The sequence below is a fragment of the Nelumbo lutea genome, chromosome 6 (genome assembly GCF_056320005.1).
Source record: "Nelumbo lutea isolate HS-2025 chromosome 6, American lotus-T2T, whole genome shotgun sequence".
Taxonomy (NCBI): domain Eukaryota; kingdom Viridiplantae; phylum Streptophyta; class Magnoliopsida; order Proteales; family Nelumbonaceae; genus Nelumbo; species Nelumbo lutea.
This window is the reverse complement of record NC_142689.1, coordinates 64,362,971-64,382,948: the sequence shown is the minus strand read 5'-3', so window position 1 is coordinate 64,382,948 and position 19,978 is coordinate 64,362,971. Positions and strand designations below refer to the sequence as shown.

Below are 19,978 nucleotides of genomic sequence, written 5' to 3'. Positions count from 1 at the left end.
GGAGATATTTTCAATTGATGGCTGAAAACGCAGAGAAATTGGTGAGGCACACTTTGTAAGGAGAAAATCCGGATTCATTCAGAAAATGAAGATTCGACGAAAGTCTCTACCTCAAGCCCACCCGAGTCATTCTTGGGTTGAAGCTCTTGAAAGAATAAAAGGAGAAAAGAAAGGAAATTAAAAATGATGAAATTGACGTGATCAGATTGAAATTAGAGCAGAGACCACCACACAATTTGATGCCGGCCGTCTACATCCGTCGCTTTCCGCCCTGTTCATCAGTCTTATAGAATACATAAAGCTTGCGGAAAATCAATTCCCAAAGCAGATTTTAAAAGGAAGAATTATTACGTAAGACTTTCTGTTAAGTTGTTAAGTGCCAGTGGCAGGCAGATGGGCAAAGAAAGAAAGAAAAAACCCGTATCAGCGTTCCTAACATAAGGCATGTGGAGACTGATTTGGAGGACTCACATGCAGACTGCCATTACTGTGGTCCATTGACTTTCCTCTCTGATATATATTTTTATGTTCTTGTATATCTACGGACTGCACATGCATATCACTCAACTAATTAATTAATTAAAGTTTAACTAAAGTTTTTTCCTTCTAAACTTGTCTTGTCCTTGCGCGTAGATCACCATCCAAAATTTCTCTCTGCCACTGAATGAACGCAAATTTAAAACTTCCATATGATACGTTATCATATAACCTTATCATATTGGTGGCTTAATAATACTTCTTCCAAATGTCATATCGGCATCTGAACTGATTCAGGGAGTAGATCAATTTTAAATCAATTCTTCTGTTTAATGCAATTTTCTAAATTCTATTGCAAAATTATAAACATACAAAATGTCAAAAACCTCTATTCTATACATTAATGCCCGCCCATAAATGAATTGACCCTGGGCTGAACCGACATTCTATCAATAAAAAAAAAAGAGAATGAGGTTTCATACAGGCCGATAGGCAATATTCACTGCCTCTATTGCTACTATATGATCAGCATGAGAATCCTTTGATAACACCAATGAACAATAGGTCTTTCTCTCGCAGCAGCAGTAGCATGCGTCTCTCCAACTACTCTTTAGCTGCTTAATTAACCCAACACTACTCTCTCACGAGTTGAGAGGTCTTTGATAAACATCTATTTTATACCATAAAGTTGATGTTGATATTTGCCTTGGGTTTCGGTAAATACCATGCATATGTTATATTTGATTATTACCTATTTGTATATCTAACACAATGCTCTTATGATAGATTTTATAAAGTTTTTTTTTGGTAAATAAACATTTCTATCAACTCTGCTTCCTTCTTCTCCATTAGCACAAAAAATATTTTAGGATTATTTAATAAAGCATCACTTATAGTTTTATAGATTTACTAAAACCTACCATATAGTTTATGTTTTACTAAAACACCCCCAATAGTTTACAATTGATTTACTTAATTAATCTTCTATTTAAATAAATTTAATCAAAAGAAAATAAAAATGAAAACATCATTCTTGCCTCTAATAAGATATGAGAAATCACTCGGTTTGGCTCTATTTGGTCAATTTTGTTATTTGTACAAAGTAATGTTAGAGGTAATTTTGAAATAAGCACTCATAGGCCCATGCCCTTGAACATTTTCCATTTGGTTTACATGTTCATGTTACTATTTTTCAGGTTGCAAAACAAACATTTCTTAGTGGAAGGTCAATTTAGTAAATAGGTTGCAAATTATAAGGGGTACTTTAGTAAAATAAAAACTATAGGGTAGGTTTAAGTAAATCCGTAAAACTATAAGGGGTGTTCTAGTAAATGATCCAATATTTTACATAAACAATGTCAAAAGCCACATGAAATTTTATATATCTCCAAAGATCCCTTGTCAAGTTGTCATAATGTTCTAAGTTCATATTCTTCCCCATTTTTATCACTCTTTCTTTTACAAGTATCCTTCCTAACTCATGGTTTTTCAAAGTTTTATGTGTTGATCAGCTATTGTGGAGATCAATAATGCTAAGAGCATCAAGACAAGAATGATATTGTGTGGGACAACTTCGAAGAACAACAAAGAAACTAGAGAACACACAAGTTTTATAAAGGTTCTACAAAACCTAGCCTATGCCCTCTTCGAAGGAAACTATTTGATAATTTCCACTATAGCAGCTGGTTTTCTTAGATGCCGGTAAAACCTTTACAACAATTGCACTTCCCATGTCCAATAAGACCTCATTGAGATTTGAAAATGTTTTATATGCATATGAAAAATTTTATTTTTTTACAATTGCCTCCACTCAAATAAAATAGTAGGGGTCAAATAAAATTTGACTTCTTAAATTAGGTTTTTTCATGGTTTTGAAAGGCCTGAGAGGTGATGCTAGAGCTAGAGTTGTGCCCCCACTAATCAAAGCTCTTGGATCCGCCATTAGACTTACGAGTGCTATCCCAATCTCTACAACACGCCTAACGGACTCAACATTCTTGGATAGTCTTATAGGTCATATCCAGAACTTTCATTGTGTTCTATCTGAGAACATGCAACTAGAAAACCAATAGTTATACAATCCCAAATATGATATGACAATGTAAGAACAAAGAAATGCAATGCCTCTTATTAGGTTGATATAACGGTTTAAACAAAACTATCTCAATATACAAGAAGACACACCGAATCTGGAGCCAAATGGGGTTTACACTTACCCATGTTTTCCTCTTGTTTTTCTTAATAAACCCTTTGAATCCCGCATCTATTGCCTAAGTTCTTGTTATTCTCATAGGTTCTTATATCTAGAGCAATATAAACATTTTTAATCTATTAAAGATTGACCAAACCTTTATTGAAAAGTCCTAGAAATATTTTCCAAGAAGTTTTAAACCTTTTCCAAAGAGGAAAGATCCATTGTAGCTTAGGTGATCAAAAAAGAAATAATGTGAGAGTTTTCTACGTGAAGTAGTCAATTGCTTACCTTCCTAGACATTACTACCATTAGTAGTCAACTACTACCTCACGGGTAGTTGACTACTAGGTGGCACTAGTCTCAACTAAGGGTGTCAATGGACCGGTTTTGGATTGGACCCCGTTCAATCCAAAATCAATTTGGACGGATTGGATGGACCAACAAGACATATTGGATTGGACCAATCTGATCCAAAATATTTATTAGATTGGATTGGACTTGGTCCATCCGTAACAAATTTATGTTGGATTAAGCCAATATCTGGTCCATTGATTTAAGATAAGAATATATGTGTCAATGGACCAGGTTTGGGTTGAAATCAATTTAAATCAAAATGAATTTGAGCAGATTGGATGGTCCAGACATTGAATTGGACCAGTCCAAATTGGTCCAAAACATTCATTGGAGTGGATTGGACTTGGTTCATTTATAATGGACTCACATTGGACTGGATCGGGTTGGACCAAATCCAGTCTAGTTGACACCCCTAGTCTCAATATGTCAAGGGTAGTCAAGTACTATTTCATGAATAGTTAACTATTGTTAGCATCCAACCTTGGAATTTCTGGGTAGACGACGACTCCTAGCCTATGGGAACCAAATCTTTAGGTTTCCAAGCCTAGAATTTTCACAATTAAGTTCAATATTGAGTCCAAAAAGAGCCTAAGAATCTTTTTTTAGCTAAACAATTGGTTTCTAAGATTCAACATAACTAAGGTATGTTTGAGTTAAGACTTGGAATTGGAATTTTCCTCATCCTTGCTAGGTATACAACTTCCCTGACTTGATGGGGTCAAGGATGGAGATTATCATGAATGTGTACAGTTTGGCTGGGCTCAGGCTAGGTTCGGCCTATCTAAGGGCTAGGTTTGGGCTTAGCCCAAAAAATAAAAAAAAAAGTCCGACTTCTTGAATCCAAACCCAACACAAGTACTAACAATCCAAGTCCAGCCCGTGTAAAATTTCATGTTAGGCCTGCCCAAATTGCACCTCTAACTACAACTTTAAACTCTTATTTTTTTTTTTTTTGTTGTTCATAAAATTTGTATAGCTATTTTAGAAACCAGACACAATAATAATTGAATGGATATTTTGAGCATTTTCATGCCTCTTTATAAAAGATTATAACAAAGGAGGTCTACCTGCGATTGTATCAATTCAACGAAGGTAATTGCAATTAACAAACTTCAGCGGAAATTTAAGCAACATCCAAAACTTCAAGGGAGGTTTCAGCAATTTACAAGAAAAGTGAAAAACCTCCTTTCTCTGGTTGGATATTGAAAATAAATTATTCCACGTAACCAAAAACATGCCGTACATCGGTAGACTCGGTACATTTAGCATACTTAACAGTAAAGTATGCTTTTTCCTTAGAAGCATTCGCGTGTGAAGCACCCTTTCTGCAGCGTGGCAAACGTGTACAACAACTGTTTAGTCAATTAATATCCTGCATCGGTATTTTATTTGGGCGCCCCACAAACGGAACGGGATCTGCTCCCACAAACGCCTTGACATCCCAACCGTATATTGATCACTGACAATTTCGGGAGATGTTCCGAGAACACTGAAATATGTTTGTTGAGCGCCCACTGATGTGATCTCAAATTTTAGAGGTGTAGAGACTAAACAATGATATGAGCGGTTTTTTATTTTGCCACGTGGCAAACCAGATACTCGTTAATTCAAAAATAAGAAAAGTTCATAAAACATTTTTTATTTTGTTTTTTATTAATTATTATTTTTTAGTTCATGAACTATAACCCATCACCTGACCCATAAGTCCATAACCCCCGACCGGTTACAGCGGAATTTGATCCAAGTCTCTGCTACAACCAGTCAGACCTAGTTGGCACCGTTAAACTCTTTTTTTTTTTCTGAAAAATATTAATGAAGGACCAAACTCTATAAAATGCGCAAATGCACAGCATCCAAGCGGCCACTTCAAGTCCGAATTTTCCACTCTCTCTCTCTCTGCATTTTCTTCTTGAAATTTGGATTATTTGTTTCTTTTACGCGTCCATATGGGAGGGACCCTGCTTTCTCCGAGTTCATCAGCCAGAAAATGGCTGGGATTCGTTACTGCCGTTTGGATTCAAGCCATCTCCGGAAACAACTACACCTTCTCCAACTACTCCGATGCTCTGAAATCCCTCATGGCTCTCACTCAACTGCAGCTTAATAATCTATCCGTCGCAAAAGATGTCGGAAAAGCTTTTGGTCTCCTCGCCGGTCTTGCTTCAGATCGTCTCCCCACTTCCGTATTATTGCTCATCGGATCTGTTGAAGGTTTTATAGGATATGGGGTTCAATGGCTCGTTATTAGCCAGCGAATCCGTCCTCTTCCTTACTGGCAGGCAAGCAACACTGACCCTGCGTTTCCTTTTTCCTAGACTCCTAGTTTTTCCTACTGCTTGTTTGTCAAATTTGGCGATTCAACTCCTGAGTCTAGACTCGGGCAGGTTGAATTGGTCTTGGGTTCAATTATTTCTTATTTTTCTTAAATTTTAACTGGTCAATCTTCAAAAAAATGGGTACTAATTCAGCAAGACTACACCGAAAAGTCAAATTAGCTTAATATGTAAGTTATCCGAGTTACTGAATTGACCCCGCCGATCCTGTGGAAGCCACACGGTTGGGTTCGTTCGAAAAATCGACTCACTTTTTGCCAGTTGAGGACGCTCATGAGTCAGACCAGAGAGAGCACTTCTGCTCGTTGAGGCGTTTTAACAAACAGTCGTATACTCATTGTGTAGCTCTATATTGCAGATGTGTATATTTCTGTGTATGGGAGGGAACAGCACCACATGGATGAACACGGCAGTGCTGGTGACTTGCATAAGAAACTTCCGGAAGAATAGAGGCCCCGTCTCCGGCATCCTTAAAGGCTACGTCGGTCTCAGCACCGCAATCTTCACCGACCTTTGCACCGCTCTCTTCTCTGCTGATCCTTCCACCTTCGTCCTCATGCTCTCCATAATCCCCGCCCTTGTTTGCTTCACAGGCATCCTCTTTCTCCGTGAGGTCCCACCGTCTTCCGGCTCCGCCCAAGAGAATGAAGAAAGTCATTATTTCAATATCTTCAATGTCATCGCCGTGATTATAGCTGTTTATCTCTTGGCCTTCGACGTCACAGGAAATCACGGTCGACTTCTTTCCGTCGCTTTTTCCATCGTACTTGTCATCCTGCTGGTTGCACCCTTGGCCATCCCGTTGTACTCTGTATTCCAGAACTGGGGACTGAATTCGAGATCCGGAGATCTTGAACATCAGATCAAAGAGCCGTTGTTGGTTCAAGGAACCGCACCAATTACACAGCAGCAGAAACCGCAGGAGAAGGTGGGGGAAGTGGAGATGAGGCCATCCCCGCCTGTGACCGGAGAAGAACACACGATCGTAGAAGCGATGAAGACCTTAGATTTCTGGATCTTGTTCGTGTCATTTCTTTGCGGTGTGGGTACGGGGTTGGCAGTAATGAACAACATGGGTCAGATGGGGTTGGCGCTTGGGTACGCAGATGTCTCTATTTTCGTATCGCTCATTAGCATTTGGGGATTCTTCGGCCGTATCATTTCTGGTACCGCGTCGGAATACTTCATCAAGTACGTTTTTCGGTCCAATTCTTCTTGCTTTCTGTTTGATTTTTTTTTTCAAAGACTTAATTGAGATCTGCTCTGCACTGAGCGCGTCTCACATCGACCTCACAGCCAGGCCAGGTGGTAGAGCATATCCGGACTCTAACTCTTAAGTTTAAGTTGTTTAAATGCAAGTTCAAAATCAGCCCCCACGAGATTGCCCCCCACTATCTCGTTTAATATATAGTTACCAAAAAAAAGAGTTCAGATCTGCGCACCACGATGTCTCACAGTACATTTTCACCGTGTATTGGGAACATCTTCCGATATCATTAAGATGTTTTCAATGCACGGCGGGGATGTGGGTTTTTTTTAACAAAACCAAAAAACAGGTTGTTTAATATACAGAATTAACCATTTAATTAACTGTGGGCGGAAACCCAGGCCGTTCAGTTGGTTTGGGACTTGGACGGTTGTATTCATGGTTTTCAAAACCGGACTGGACTTGACAGTCGGACCGAAAAAACTGGCAATTGGTCACCTGACCAGTTCCGTTTTTTCTCAAAACTGTTGATTTTGGTCAGCAAACCACTGAATCGGTCAATTAATCGTTCAATTGGTTTTGACCGTTTTTCAATTTTTTTAATTTTTTAATTTTTTTTATTTTTTTGTCAGAACGGGCCAACTGTTTGGGTTGAACAATTGGATCTTTTGAACCGGTAACTAGATCCCTGACCGGTTCGGTCACCGGTTCAGTTTTAAAAACCATAGTTGCATCTGTATAGATTATTTAAAAAAAAAAAAAAAAGAAATCTAAAATCTGCTTTTTGTACTAATATTTTATTCATTTGTTTTCTTCTAAAGTTCTAAGTATTTTGGCATATCCTGAATTTGGTATTTTTGGCAACAAATAATCAAAAGAATAGGCTCTGAACTTTATCGTTTTCCTTTGTCTCTGATTGGTAAGTAGGGGACATGGGACATTCAGACTTCTTGTGGTCAATAAAGTCCACAAATATCTTAGCCATAAATAAACAACAAAACAAGATGTCCGGGTCTGCTATATTTTCCCCAGCACTTTCATTCTTTCAACTGTGACAGGTTGTTCAAGGAAAGTGCGGCATATCTAGGAAGTGCAACGTGGCCGTTCCATTGGCGATAAAAATGACCCTTCGTCTTTGATCCCAACGGGATTAGGGGTGAGTAAATGGGTAGATTTTACTCGGAATCAATGGAACTAACTTAGAACTGGCCCTATCCGATTTGTCTGTTACAGGGTAGGGTTTGCTTTCAAATTCTTGGAACCAACCTTACCCAGGTCGGTTTTATGGTCTAGGGGTTTATCCTATCCAAACCGATCTGATGAATTAGCCTTAATTGACATCGGTGGAACCTGCTTTGGAACCAAACTTACCTTGAAATAAGCCCCAAAATACTTTTGAGGATGTGAAGATTTGAACTCAAGCACTCATAGTTACAAAGGCCATGGTCTCACTTGACCTTTGAATTACTTTAAGTGATTTGACCATTTGTTTTAATGTTAATATTTGAATGTATATAATAAGTAATGTAAAAGGTAATATTTATAAAATTTAAATTATAGTTTTGAATTATATAATGATAGTCTACATATTAACTTACTCAATTTAATCAATAAAGATAATATAAGTTTTAAACTTCATATTTATTGAAAATCAAGTTTTTAAAGAACATTATTTTTCAAGGGGGAGAGTAAACAAAGATCAAATTCCACGGGTAGACCTTGAAATTGACCCCGGAACCACCAAGGCCAGAATCAACCCTGAAACTGACCTCCATAGGGTAGGTTCCAGTTCCAAAAACCTGGAACCGACCCCTATAGGGTAGGTTCTAGGTTCTTCCATGGAACGGAATTGAACTGACCCATGCTCACCCCTAAACGTGATGTTGGGGACCAGAATCCTTGAAACTTATAAATTAAAATTATTTTTTAAAAATAGATTTACTTAAAAAAATAAAATATAAAAATATTTTAAATATATTTTGATATATAAAATATAAATAATATTATATATGTAATTATATATTTAATATATTAATGGAGTTCGGATCTCCTACCACAACAATCCTACCTAGAGGACTGGACTTGGCAAAAAGTTGATCCAACCCACGAACTTGACCCAACCCAACCCAAAAAAAACAAGGTGAGGGTCTCATATTAATTTAGCTACCAAAAATTGGGTTGGGTTATGGGTTAACCCACTGACCCGATTGTCATGTGTAATTGGGACTATTTATGCATTGTTAAAAATTTCTGCTCTTTAAGTTGTACTATTAAGTCTTTACTCTTTATTGTTTACTCTTTGAATTGTTAAATGTTCAAGTTATTTTTCAGGATGACCTAAAATCAACACAGTGTGTCTTGACCCAACCCGAACCTGACCCACCCAACCCAATTGCCAGGTCTACATAGGACACATGAAGAATATCCGTGTTTATCTGTTATTAAGGGGGAGATATCCCTAATGTACAGCTGTAGTATGTTGTGGGTAGGTAGGAGATACAGATTCATATTAATGGGTCCGGGTGGGGTGAGGAATTCACTCCCATGATTCCATCCTCGCCCCATCTCTTAGTCGGGTATCACTATCAATCCCCATCCCCGCGCCCACACCCCCGATCCCCACCAAGGCAATGGAGAAGCCAGATTCCCAAAGGGGACGAAAAAGTTGCCATCCCTAGGCAGATCCCAGTTCGTTGATTTGTAGTTTGTATTACCAACTTAATCTGCTCAACTTCAAAGCGCTTATACCCAGTCATATGAGCTGGTATTGTACTAATTTCATTTTATGACGACTTAACTAATCGCAAGCTTGAAGTTGTTGAAATGTCTGTAACAAAGCTTCATTGAGTAGAGTTTTTTTATCATGCTGTTAATTGCAGGAAAGCTGCAACACCGAGGCCGCTATGGAATGCTGTTTCTCAGATTCTAATGGCTGTTGGATATGTACTCCTCGCCTTAGCATTGCCAGGATCTCTTTACATTGGTTCTATTATTGTTGGGCTATGCTATGGTGTCCGTCTTGCTATCACGGTTGCAACTGCATCTGAACTATTTGGCCTCAAATACTACGGTCTCATATACAATATCCTCATCCTGAATCTCCCTCTGGGTTCCTTCCTGTTCTCCGGCTTGCTTGCTGGTTTCTTGTACGATGCTGAAGCAACCAGCATAGCTGAAGGTGGCAATACATGCATAGGCGCCCATTGCTACAGACTGGTGTTTGTGGTCATGGCTCTTGCTTGTGTATTGGGTTTTGGATTGGATGTGGTTCTGGCATTTAGAACGAAGAATGTTTATTCTAAGATTTATGCCAACAAGATGTCGAAGAAGCCGACCGTGGATCCATCTACTTGTAAATAAGACATTTGCTGACACAGTTCTTTTTTTCTGGATTAGTAGTTGCAACAGAGCAGGAGGATGATAGATAGTATCCTATTCTATAGCCTTCTATATGTTTAGTACACAAAAACTTCCCGATGAGACCTAGAATGTGAGGGATTTTTTGTCCAGTCGCCTTGATCTTGGATCTTGGTATTGTTTGAACTTGCAAAATGATGGATAAAGATGTTGTTAAATGGCCCACCTGGTTAAGATTTTTCCAATGGTGGATCATGGATGATGCCGTTTTGTAGGATTTTTGCTGATGCAGACTCTGCTGCAAGTATATAGTGTCTTTGTAATCCTAGGCAGTATGGTTGTTGTTGTCCTGTATTAATTATTAATAGTTTGATGCCATTCTTTTCTTCCAAAGAAACAATTTGTTTCAAGTTCTCTTGCTTTTGATGTTCTGGTTTCTATGGTTTGAGAATGGCAGCAAAATAGCCAGATTATTCCTCTGTACGAACAAGCCCAAGTTCATTGAGAATGCCCAAGGATAATTAATCCTGTTCAGCTACTACAGATATCATTCAGTGTCCACTAATAGTCCATTAATTAAAATCTTGATCCTTTGAGCAATATAATGAGATTATTCAGGAACACACCCTCCCTCACAAATCACAATTAATCTTTCATGAGAAAGCAATCTTCTTTGTGGGATATGGCCGTTAATAGGACTGTCCACGAAATATCTAATCCTATATAGTTCCTCCAGGCCCAACTTGGAGTTTTAAGAACTTTCTTCATAGGACAAGATGGGCTCATATCCATTTTTGTGTTTGAACTTGGAAGTAGTTTGGGGTTGAGATGCTAGAGATTGGTCTATATTTCAACATGCTAGAACATCCAAAGGTGTTAACAACATCTGATAACATATTTTCACCCAGGATAGCAAACAAGCAGTGACCAACTGACCATACATATATGATGTATCGGATGCAAATGGAGATAATAGGTTGCAACTTGCAAGGAGTAGAGGTCGTGGTAGAGGCGTAGAGCAAACCTTTTAAGACTTCCCGTTTGGATCTGCAATCTCTAAAACCATTACTGGAAATTTGCCTTACCAGATGAGCTCTTATTGGAAAGAAGATGACACCTTGGTGCTTAATTGAAGTGACGGACTGCCAGTCCAATAGTTGTTGGTCATCGTTGTAACTTGTAACTCGGTCTGGGCTCAATTCAAATCCAACTGAACTAGGAACTGGTGTTGGAATTAGGGGTGTTAATTGGACCAGATTTGGTCCACTATGATCCGATCCAATGTAAATCCTTTACAGGTGGACCAGGTCCAATCCAATCCAACGAATACTCTGGAGCATTTTGGACCTGTCCAATTCAACGCCTGGACTGTTTAATCTGTTCAAATTGATTTTAATTTAGCTTGGTTCCAACCCAAATTTGGTCCGTTGACACATGTATTCTTATCTTCTATTGATAGATCAGATATTGATTCCACCTTACTGAATCCAATATAAATCCATTACGGATAGACCTGGTCCAATCCAATCGAATAAATACTTTGGACTTGACTGGTCCAATTCAATATGTCTTATTAGTAGGTCTAATCTGTCCAAATTGATTTTAATATGGACGGTCCAACCCAAAACCTGTCAATTCACGCCCCTAGTTGTAATTGAGCAAGTGGGCTTGAACTGAAAATTCTAAGCTAACGTTGAGACAACCCGGCTCATAAATGAAGTGGAGGATTCAAAGCTATTTTGTTTTACTTCAGATGAGAGTTTAGACCAGGATCCATTTTCCACAAAGATAATCCCTGCATCTCACTTTTCATAAGGAATTCATAAATGAAATATGTTCCTCATACTCCTAGAATGCTAACACCTACCAAGGTTGAAGCATAGCACTTTTTTTTTTGTCAGAAACAGTAACCAAAGAATTATTTTAAATAGATATTTATAAAACCTAAAGTTTTCGGAGTTGGGGATTGGTTTGGCGCCTTTTCCTTGTTCTTAACTTGAATTGATTGGGTGTTCCTCTTCCTCATGTGTCATTATAAATTTTTTATTCAGATTATACAACAAACCAAACATTAAGGCTGTGTTTGGAATCAGTGTAAATACAAAACTCCATAGGTAAAAATAAAAAACGCTCAAATGTATCAGGGTAAAAAACAAACCGGCCAAATGCATGTTTTACAGTCTTGTGCGTTTGGCAAAATGGTGTAAAATCATCGGCGTACAAGTATATCTAGCAAGCATCCATGGAGACATCGTCTCTACATTGAACAAGTTAATAAACGATGTCGGGGTTGTTGCCATAGCAAGCGTTGAAGAAGCCATTTCAGGAATCATTGGAGAGAAGGGAAGGGAGGAGGTTGAGCAGATTTTTCTGCTCATAACAGAGCACAGATCGAATAAGTTCTACTTGCAGAATCTTAAAATTGAATTTTTTTGGGTGCCTGGTGGGGGATTAGCAGTAGATAGGCAGTGGGATCGATGGGACGATGAGATGCCTTGATCGTTTGAGCGTCCTCATAGAGAAGGAGAAGAAGGTGTTTGAACCTCGAACTTGGCACAATGAGAACAAAAAGAGAGAGAGAGAGAGGGTCATACGAGGATTGAATCCATGGCGGAAATAGGAGAGTTCTGGCGAAGATTGAAACCATGACGTTGAGGGTTATACGTTTCGCTTTTGTAGGTGTTTGGATAACACTCCATCCAGGTAAACATCAACTAGCAGAAACAAAACAAATTTCATCTTCGGATGGTTGCCGGAGCTGGTGATGAAGCTTCTGCCTCTGTTCTCGGGGTGCAAGTCAAGTTGGCCCGAGTTAACAGTTTACACTGTTTCGGGCTCAGGCTTAAGGTTGGGCCTATTGAAATTTTGACAAAATCTCAATCCTAACCCGGAAAAGTTGCACCCCTACTCTGTTCCTATGGAACTGTTTCTGCTGAACCGGTGATGGTTGTGTTAGGTTTTAATCTCTGTTAAGTGGGCTTACATATTCAGTGAAACAATTGCATTGATAGGCTATCTTGTAAGTGTGCTAAATCAAGTGATTCATTTATGCAAAGCCCGTAGACTTCAACAAAAAGGTATGGGGCTTAATGAGTGGATACCACATTTTGGCCCATGTAGGCTTAATGGGATCCTATTAGGTAAAAATATAAAGGCTCCTAAGTTATGGTTCCCAATATGTTAAATCATCTAGCCGCCTTCCTTGCTCTACCCCATTAGAGTCAAAGAGCTGAGAAAACCTAAGAAAGAGGAAGATTTAATTGAGGAAAACCACAGTCCACCAACAATTGATTCATCACTCATTCCGCAAGGGTTTCAACTACTACAATGGATACAGGTATTTATGTTTAAACCTCCTTGATAACTGCAACATGATATTCTTTGGGGTGCAACATGGCTTCTTGTTCTTCGTATATTGAATGGTATTGGTATAATTCTGCAAGATTAAGAATTGATTTGCTTCCCCTTTATTTATTCTTACAAGTGGTATCAGAGCCTTATATCATGTTGGGTTATTAGGATTATCGTTTTTCTTTTTTTCAAAACAAAGATGCATTGTGATGATTCAATGTGGTTCCAGTCGATCAAAAGAAAAAAAAACAACGCATTGTGATGATTCAATGCGATTTCAGTCGACCAAAAAAAAAAAAAAAGGGAGATGCATTAGTGTTGCGATGCGTCCCTAAAACCAAAAAAGAAAGGAAGACGCATCGGTGTTGCGTCTTTGGAACCCAAAAAAGAAAACAACGACGCATCAATGTTGCGATGCGTCTCTGGAACCCATAATTCGATGTGTCTACAGAACCGACTCAAAAAAAAATTGGATTCGTGATTTGCATGCACGTAAGTAATTTGCATGTGTTCGTTTTTCTCTCCTTTTGAATGGAAGTAACCTTGAACATTTTTTGATTTTGTCATGCATGCGATGAATACAGTTTTGGATGAATACTTTTTTTCAAATTAAATTGATTGAAACAGCATATTACCAAAGTAGCCTCTGCAGTGTAAAATTAATTTGATTTGGAATATAAAGATTTTGTGTGTTCATTGTCCATGCGGACATTGATAGGCCCAAAGGAAGGTTGATGTTAGGCTAGGCAGTGAACACACATGCGATGATGAATATTGATATTGTAAAGCTATTATCCATGTGAATAGTAGTCGGTCCAAAGAAAGTCTATTGTTTGATAGGATTTATGAAATTAGTCCTTAAACTGGACAGATGATATTCAATGCATTCAATTTCCTCTCAATAAATCCAATATTTAATTTATTAACTTGCATTCATGTTCAATGAATCTTATTTCTAAGTTATTTTTGTTTCTTCCCATCATTAAGATCTATTAATTAAACCCATATTTAATAAATTAATAATTTCAATAACATAAAAGTTTATACTTTTAAAATATACCTAGAAAAATAGAGTTTTCATCTAGGTGGTGGTAATATATTAAACCATTTTGGGTCAAATGGGTTAATCCGTGTTTTCCATGATTAAATAATAAAATAAAAAAAAATAGAAACTAAAAAAATTGGGAACATTTTTAGCATACATATTAAACAATAATAAATATGATAAATAAATTTTTTTTATTAATGATGGTAATTGAATGTAAAATTTAAAACCAATTGGAAATACAAATATTTTCATATTCTCTCTCATTAAATTCTATATTTAAGATATATTTTTATCACTAAATTCTTGTAATTAAATCCATAATATTAAATTTAATTGTATAAAAATAAATATTTTGAAAAGTAATTTGAAAACAAAACAATTTTCTTCCCTCCCAATGGTGGGCAACCAATTCGATCATTTGGGGTCAAATGGATTAATAAATAATTCCATAATTAAATAATAAAAATTTTAAAATAAATAAGTATGAACTGTAAGAAGTATTTTTATTAATGATGAAAATGGAATGCCAAATTTAAAATCTACCTAGAAATGAAATGATGTCATAGTTAAAAATAGAAAATACAAAGAATCACAAAAATAAAAATAAAAAAAAGATAGAGAAAATTTTAGGCACATATCAAATGTTATATATTTATAAAAAATAAAATATGGGGTACATATCTAATATTATTCATTCATTATATTGAACAAAAATAAGTATTATACATAAGAAAAAAAAATCAATGATGGAAATGTAATAAAAAATTTAATGTCAACCTAGAAGTCAAACTATTTTTCTTTTTGGGTGGTGAGTTAGTGGTTTGGGTCAAATGATATCATAGACAAACAAAAATTATGTGTGATAAGTAAAAATTATTTATATAGTGTAAATGAAATATATAATTTAAAGGGAAAATTATAGTCAAAAGGTGGTTATATCTTTAAAATTAGGTTGTAGGTTGGTTCAAAACCAACAAAACTCTGACAACCAGCTCTACATTTCAAATTGTAAACCCATGCCATGTCATTAGAGGTTTATGTGGTTGTTGACAATATGGGACTCTTAATCCATGTTGGACACAATAAAATCCTATATCGAAAATAAGTTTTCAATTTCTCTCTCTCTCCCTTTGTCTCTCGATCTCCCTCCCTTCTTTCTCTCTCTCTCTCTCTCTCTCTCTCTCTCACACACACACACACACACATTCTTCTTCCTCACTCTCCCTCTTGGTTAATATCTCCTTCTCTCAGTCTTTCTCCTGCTATCTTTCTCATTTTTTTTTCTTATAAACTTTTATAATATTAATTAGATCATATAAAAGAACTAAAGGAACCAACCACTTGTACCATCAAGTTATAAATTTCTATCAAGTTGATGTAAATTTTATAGCCAAGAGTTTCTTGTAAACTTTTATCAAATTAGTGTAATGATTTTTGAACTATCCAAATTGGTCTCATGTTCTTTTAGACAGAGAGAGAGAGAGAGAAACTAAAAACCATTTTCTTATTTTCCAATCACCTAGCATTAAAGGGCAATTTCAGTATAAGCTTTTTGTTGTTCTAACATGGATTAAGAGTCCCATATTGGCAATAGCCACATAAGCCTCTAATGGCATGGTAGGGTTTTTTTATATAATTTGAAAAGTAGAGTCCATTGTCAGAGTTTTGTTGATTTCTAGACTAACCAGTAGCCTAATTTTAAATGTATAGCCAGTTCTGACTATAATTTTCCCTAATTTAAAACTAATCAAAAAGCAAATCTATTTTCTTATCTAGATGGTGGGTCAATGATCCAACTTTCTAAGAAAACCCATGATGCCATAATTGAATAATAAATATTTAAAAAAGATAGACCACCAAAAATGAAAATGTACAGAATTTTGTCAAAAACATTTGAGAACATTTCTAATGTTATATATTCATCATATTAAATAAAATTAATTGTTAAAATAAAAGTTATTTTTATTTATGATAGAAATGTAAGACAAAATATAATAATAATAATAATAATAATAATTGTTATTTGGTACACACATTTAAGATTATTTTTAATCATATTGTTACTTTTGTTAATTTTCAATTTCTATCTTAACTATGATATATCTAAAATTCAAGTAATTAATATGAAGAAAAACTTCTCAAGTGCAACGCATGTGAGAAGTTATTAATGTTTTATGAAAAATGTTTGTAAAAGGTTTTAATTCCCAGGATCCATCTGAGCAGTGAGTGTGACACTTTACTTTGCATCCAGGGGAGAGGTCCTTCCCTGTTAGCTAGTGTTGTGATCATTATGGGCCGAGAGGTTAAGTGTAAGATACCATTACAGGGCTGATTACCAGATGGCCTTTATCTTACTTAAGTCGATTATCCTTAGATCTTCATAGGATGACTGAATTCAATGATCATTTAAGTGTAAATGTTGGGCCCATATTGAGCCAAGGGGTTTACTGCATTTAGCAGTGAATTCGGCCAAGCCTTTTCATAAAGGCTAGATCAAACCCATGTAGACTTATGTAAGGTCATTGTGGGGTCCCACGTCATACAAATCAGGCCTAAGTTGGCCATGCAACATCTTGGGTCATGGACCTTTGAAGCAAATGGGCTTAAGGCCCATAATTAATAAGATTAAGTAATTTGTCATGTGCTCTATGACGAATTTGGGTTTGAAAAATGGGTATGGAGCACCCATCCTCTTAAGAGGATTAGGCTTATCTCTTAATAAAGTCCAGATCCAAATTAGATTTGGATAATCTCCTAATTTGATTAGGAGAAGTGCTCCATATAGATATAAAAGAAGAATATAACAAACCAAACTAGAACACCACTCTTTCTTGTTGTCTCTTCTTATCTTTTGTCTTCCAAGAAACCCTATCACAGCGTAGGCTTTCAAGGACTAATAAAGATCAGTTTTATTCTAATTTTTGCAAGAAAAATTTAGAAGAATTTCAGGCTCACTTTCCCCTATTCGATTCAAGCAGCTAAGTTGCAGTTTTATTGAAAACTATGTTGCTGAATCAACTTCACCTATACACTGTGCCATCTTCAATGGAGGTTGGTTTAGGACTGATTTGGGCATAAAATTCCACCTTTGGATCTGCATTTGTGGTATCCGTGTCAGGTATAAATCTCCCTCTTTGTTTGGTTTCAAATCTGGTCGAGTTCAGTGCAAGACTGATCCTGAAAAATACAGTTTTCTAAAATATAGGAAATTCGACTCCTAAAAGGATTAGAAAATTTTTGAAAATTTGCCTAGTCATCTAGCATGGTTCAGCCATCCATATAATGGATCCTAACCCTTCCAACACTAGTCACAAAGTTCTAAAGCTTAAGCCACAAAGTTACTTTCTAAATCCTTCAATGACATTTTCCTCTATCTTGAAAGATTTAATAACACAAATGCCATTAAATGACACAATTCTTTTGGAACAAGTACTTCCTAACCTCCTCTACTAGCACAGGAAGAGGTTTTGAATATTCTAGTGAAGTGAAGGGGAAGCACAAAAGGAAAAGAATGTGGAAATTGAATTCTTAAGAATCTAAACTTCAGCTAGTTGGGTATTAATATCATATGTCACAAGCTCATTAACAGTCTCAATTTTCCCTTGTTTCCATGTTGATCATTCTTTTTTCCAATACAGTTTCTCCTCTTAACTAAGAGATGCAATTGAACCAAACATTATTTCATTATTGCATCTTTTCATGGCGTAAATGTTGGGCCCATATTGAGCCCAGGGGTTTACTGCATTTAGCAGTGAATTCGGCCAAGCCTTTTCATAAAGGCTAGATCAAACCCATGTAGACTTATGTAAGGTCATTGTGGGGTCCCACGTCATACAAATCAGGCCTAAGTTGGCCATGCAACATCTTGGGTCATGGACCTTTGAAGCAAATGGGCTTAAGGCCCATAATTAATAAGATTAAGTAATTTGTCATGTGCTCTATGACGAATTTGGGTTTGAAAAATGGGTATGGAGCACCCATCCTCTTAAGAGGATTAGGCTTATCTCTTAATAAAGTCCAGATCCAAATTAGATTTGGATAATCTCCTAATTTGATTAGAAGTGCTCCATATAGATATAAAAGAAGAATATAACAAACCAAACTAGAACACCACTCTTTCTTGTTGTCTCTTCTTATCTTTTGTCTTCCAAGAAACCCTATCACAGCGTAGGCTTTCAAGGACTAATAAAGATCAGTTTTATTCTAATTTTTGCAAGAAAAATTTAGAAGAATTTCGGGCTCACTTTCCCCTATTCGATTCAAGCAGCTAAGTTGCAGTTTTATTGAAAACTGTGTTGCTGAATTAACTTCACCTATACACTATGCCATCTTCAATGGAGGTTGGTTTAGGACTGATTTGGGCATAAACTTCCACCTTTGGATCTGCATTTGTGGTATCCGTGTCAGGTATAAATCTCCCTCTTTGTTTGGTTTCAAATCTGGTCGAGTTCAGTGCAAGACTGATCCTGAAAAATACAGTTTTCTAAAATATAGGAAATTCGACTCCTAAAAGGATTAGAAATTTTTTGAAAATTTGCCCAGCCATCTAGCATGGTTCAGCCATCCATATAATGGATCCTAACCCTTCCAACACTAGTCACAAAGTTCTAAAGCTTAAGCCACAAAGTTACTTTCTAAATCCTTCAATGACATTTTCCTCTATCTTGAAAGATTTAATAACACAAATGCCATTAAATGACACAATTCTTTTGGAACAAGTACTTCCTAACCTCCTCTACTAGCACAGGAAGAGGTTTTGAATATTCTAGTGAAGTGAAGGGGAAGCACAAAAGGAAAAGAATGTGGAAATTGAATTCTTAAGAATCTAAACTTCAGCTAGTTGGGTATTAATATCATATGTCACAAGCTCATTAACAGTCTCAATTTTCCCTTGTTTCCATGTTGATCATTCTTTTTTCCAATACAGTTTCTCCTCTTAACTAAGAGATGCAATTGAACCAAACATTATTTCATTATTGCATCTTTTTATGGCGTTTACATGAGATACTAATAAAATGTGTATTGATAAACACAACAGTTCTAATCCAGTTTCCTTTGAGATACTGGATTGGAACTTCAACTTTGACACAGTTTCTTACAAGCATCACAAACTACATGAAGCAAACTATTCCTTGTTTCAAGGAAAACAAACTAAGAAGAAAGAGATAGCTATCCAAATTGTAAATATCAATTATACCAACGAAAACCACCATTTACATGGGTAGAACATAGGAAAAACATGATTTATTTTCTACCAAATAACATAGGAATAGGGAAGAATAAGAAATACTTGAGAGTTGGTTGATCCCAATAATAGATATCTAATACCACTATCGATTTGGCAAATCTGAACAAGAAATTGATTTGTTAGGAACAACAAAATTACAAACTTGTTAGATCTATAACAAAATTCATAAGGACCAAGAAAACAAAAAGTGGTTCAACAAAGGAAAACAAAAAACATAGGGCTTAGTATATCTAACACAGGGGTTTAACATATCTAAAAAAATAGAATGAGAGACCAACGAAATGAACCATTATAGTGTAAGTTGCAAAGATGATAAGAGAAAAGGGAAGGAAGATGAATTGAATACTTAAGAGTCCTTTAAAGAGTCTAGAAAACAAAAAAAAAAAAAAACATTGTGGTTTAGGAGATC

At 36.3% G+C, this 19,978-nt stretch overlaps 1 protein-coding gene across 1 annotated transcript; it reads left to right on the top strand.

Moving 5' to 3' along the window:
• Positions 1–4,762: 4,762 nt before the first annotated feature.
• On the top strand, positions 4,763–10,319 carry LOC148849269 (protein NUCLEAR FUSION DEFECTIVE 4-like). Its single transcript, XM_088952565.1, has 3 exons — positions 4,763–5,304; positions 5,717–6,549; positions 9,445–10,319. The coding sequence occupies exons 1-3, from the start codon at positions 4,972–4,974 to the stop codon at positions 9,923–9,925; spliced, it is 1,647 nt and encodes a 548-aa protein (XP_088808691.1). The 5' UTR covers positions 4,763–4,971; the 3' UTR covers positions 9,926–10,319.
• Positions 10,320–19,978: the final 9,659 nt, after the last annotated feature.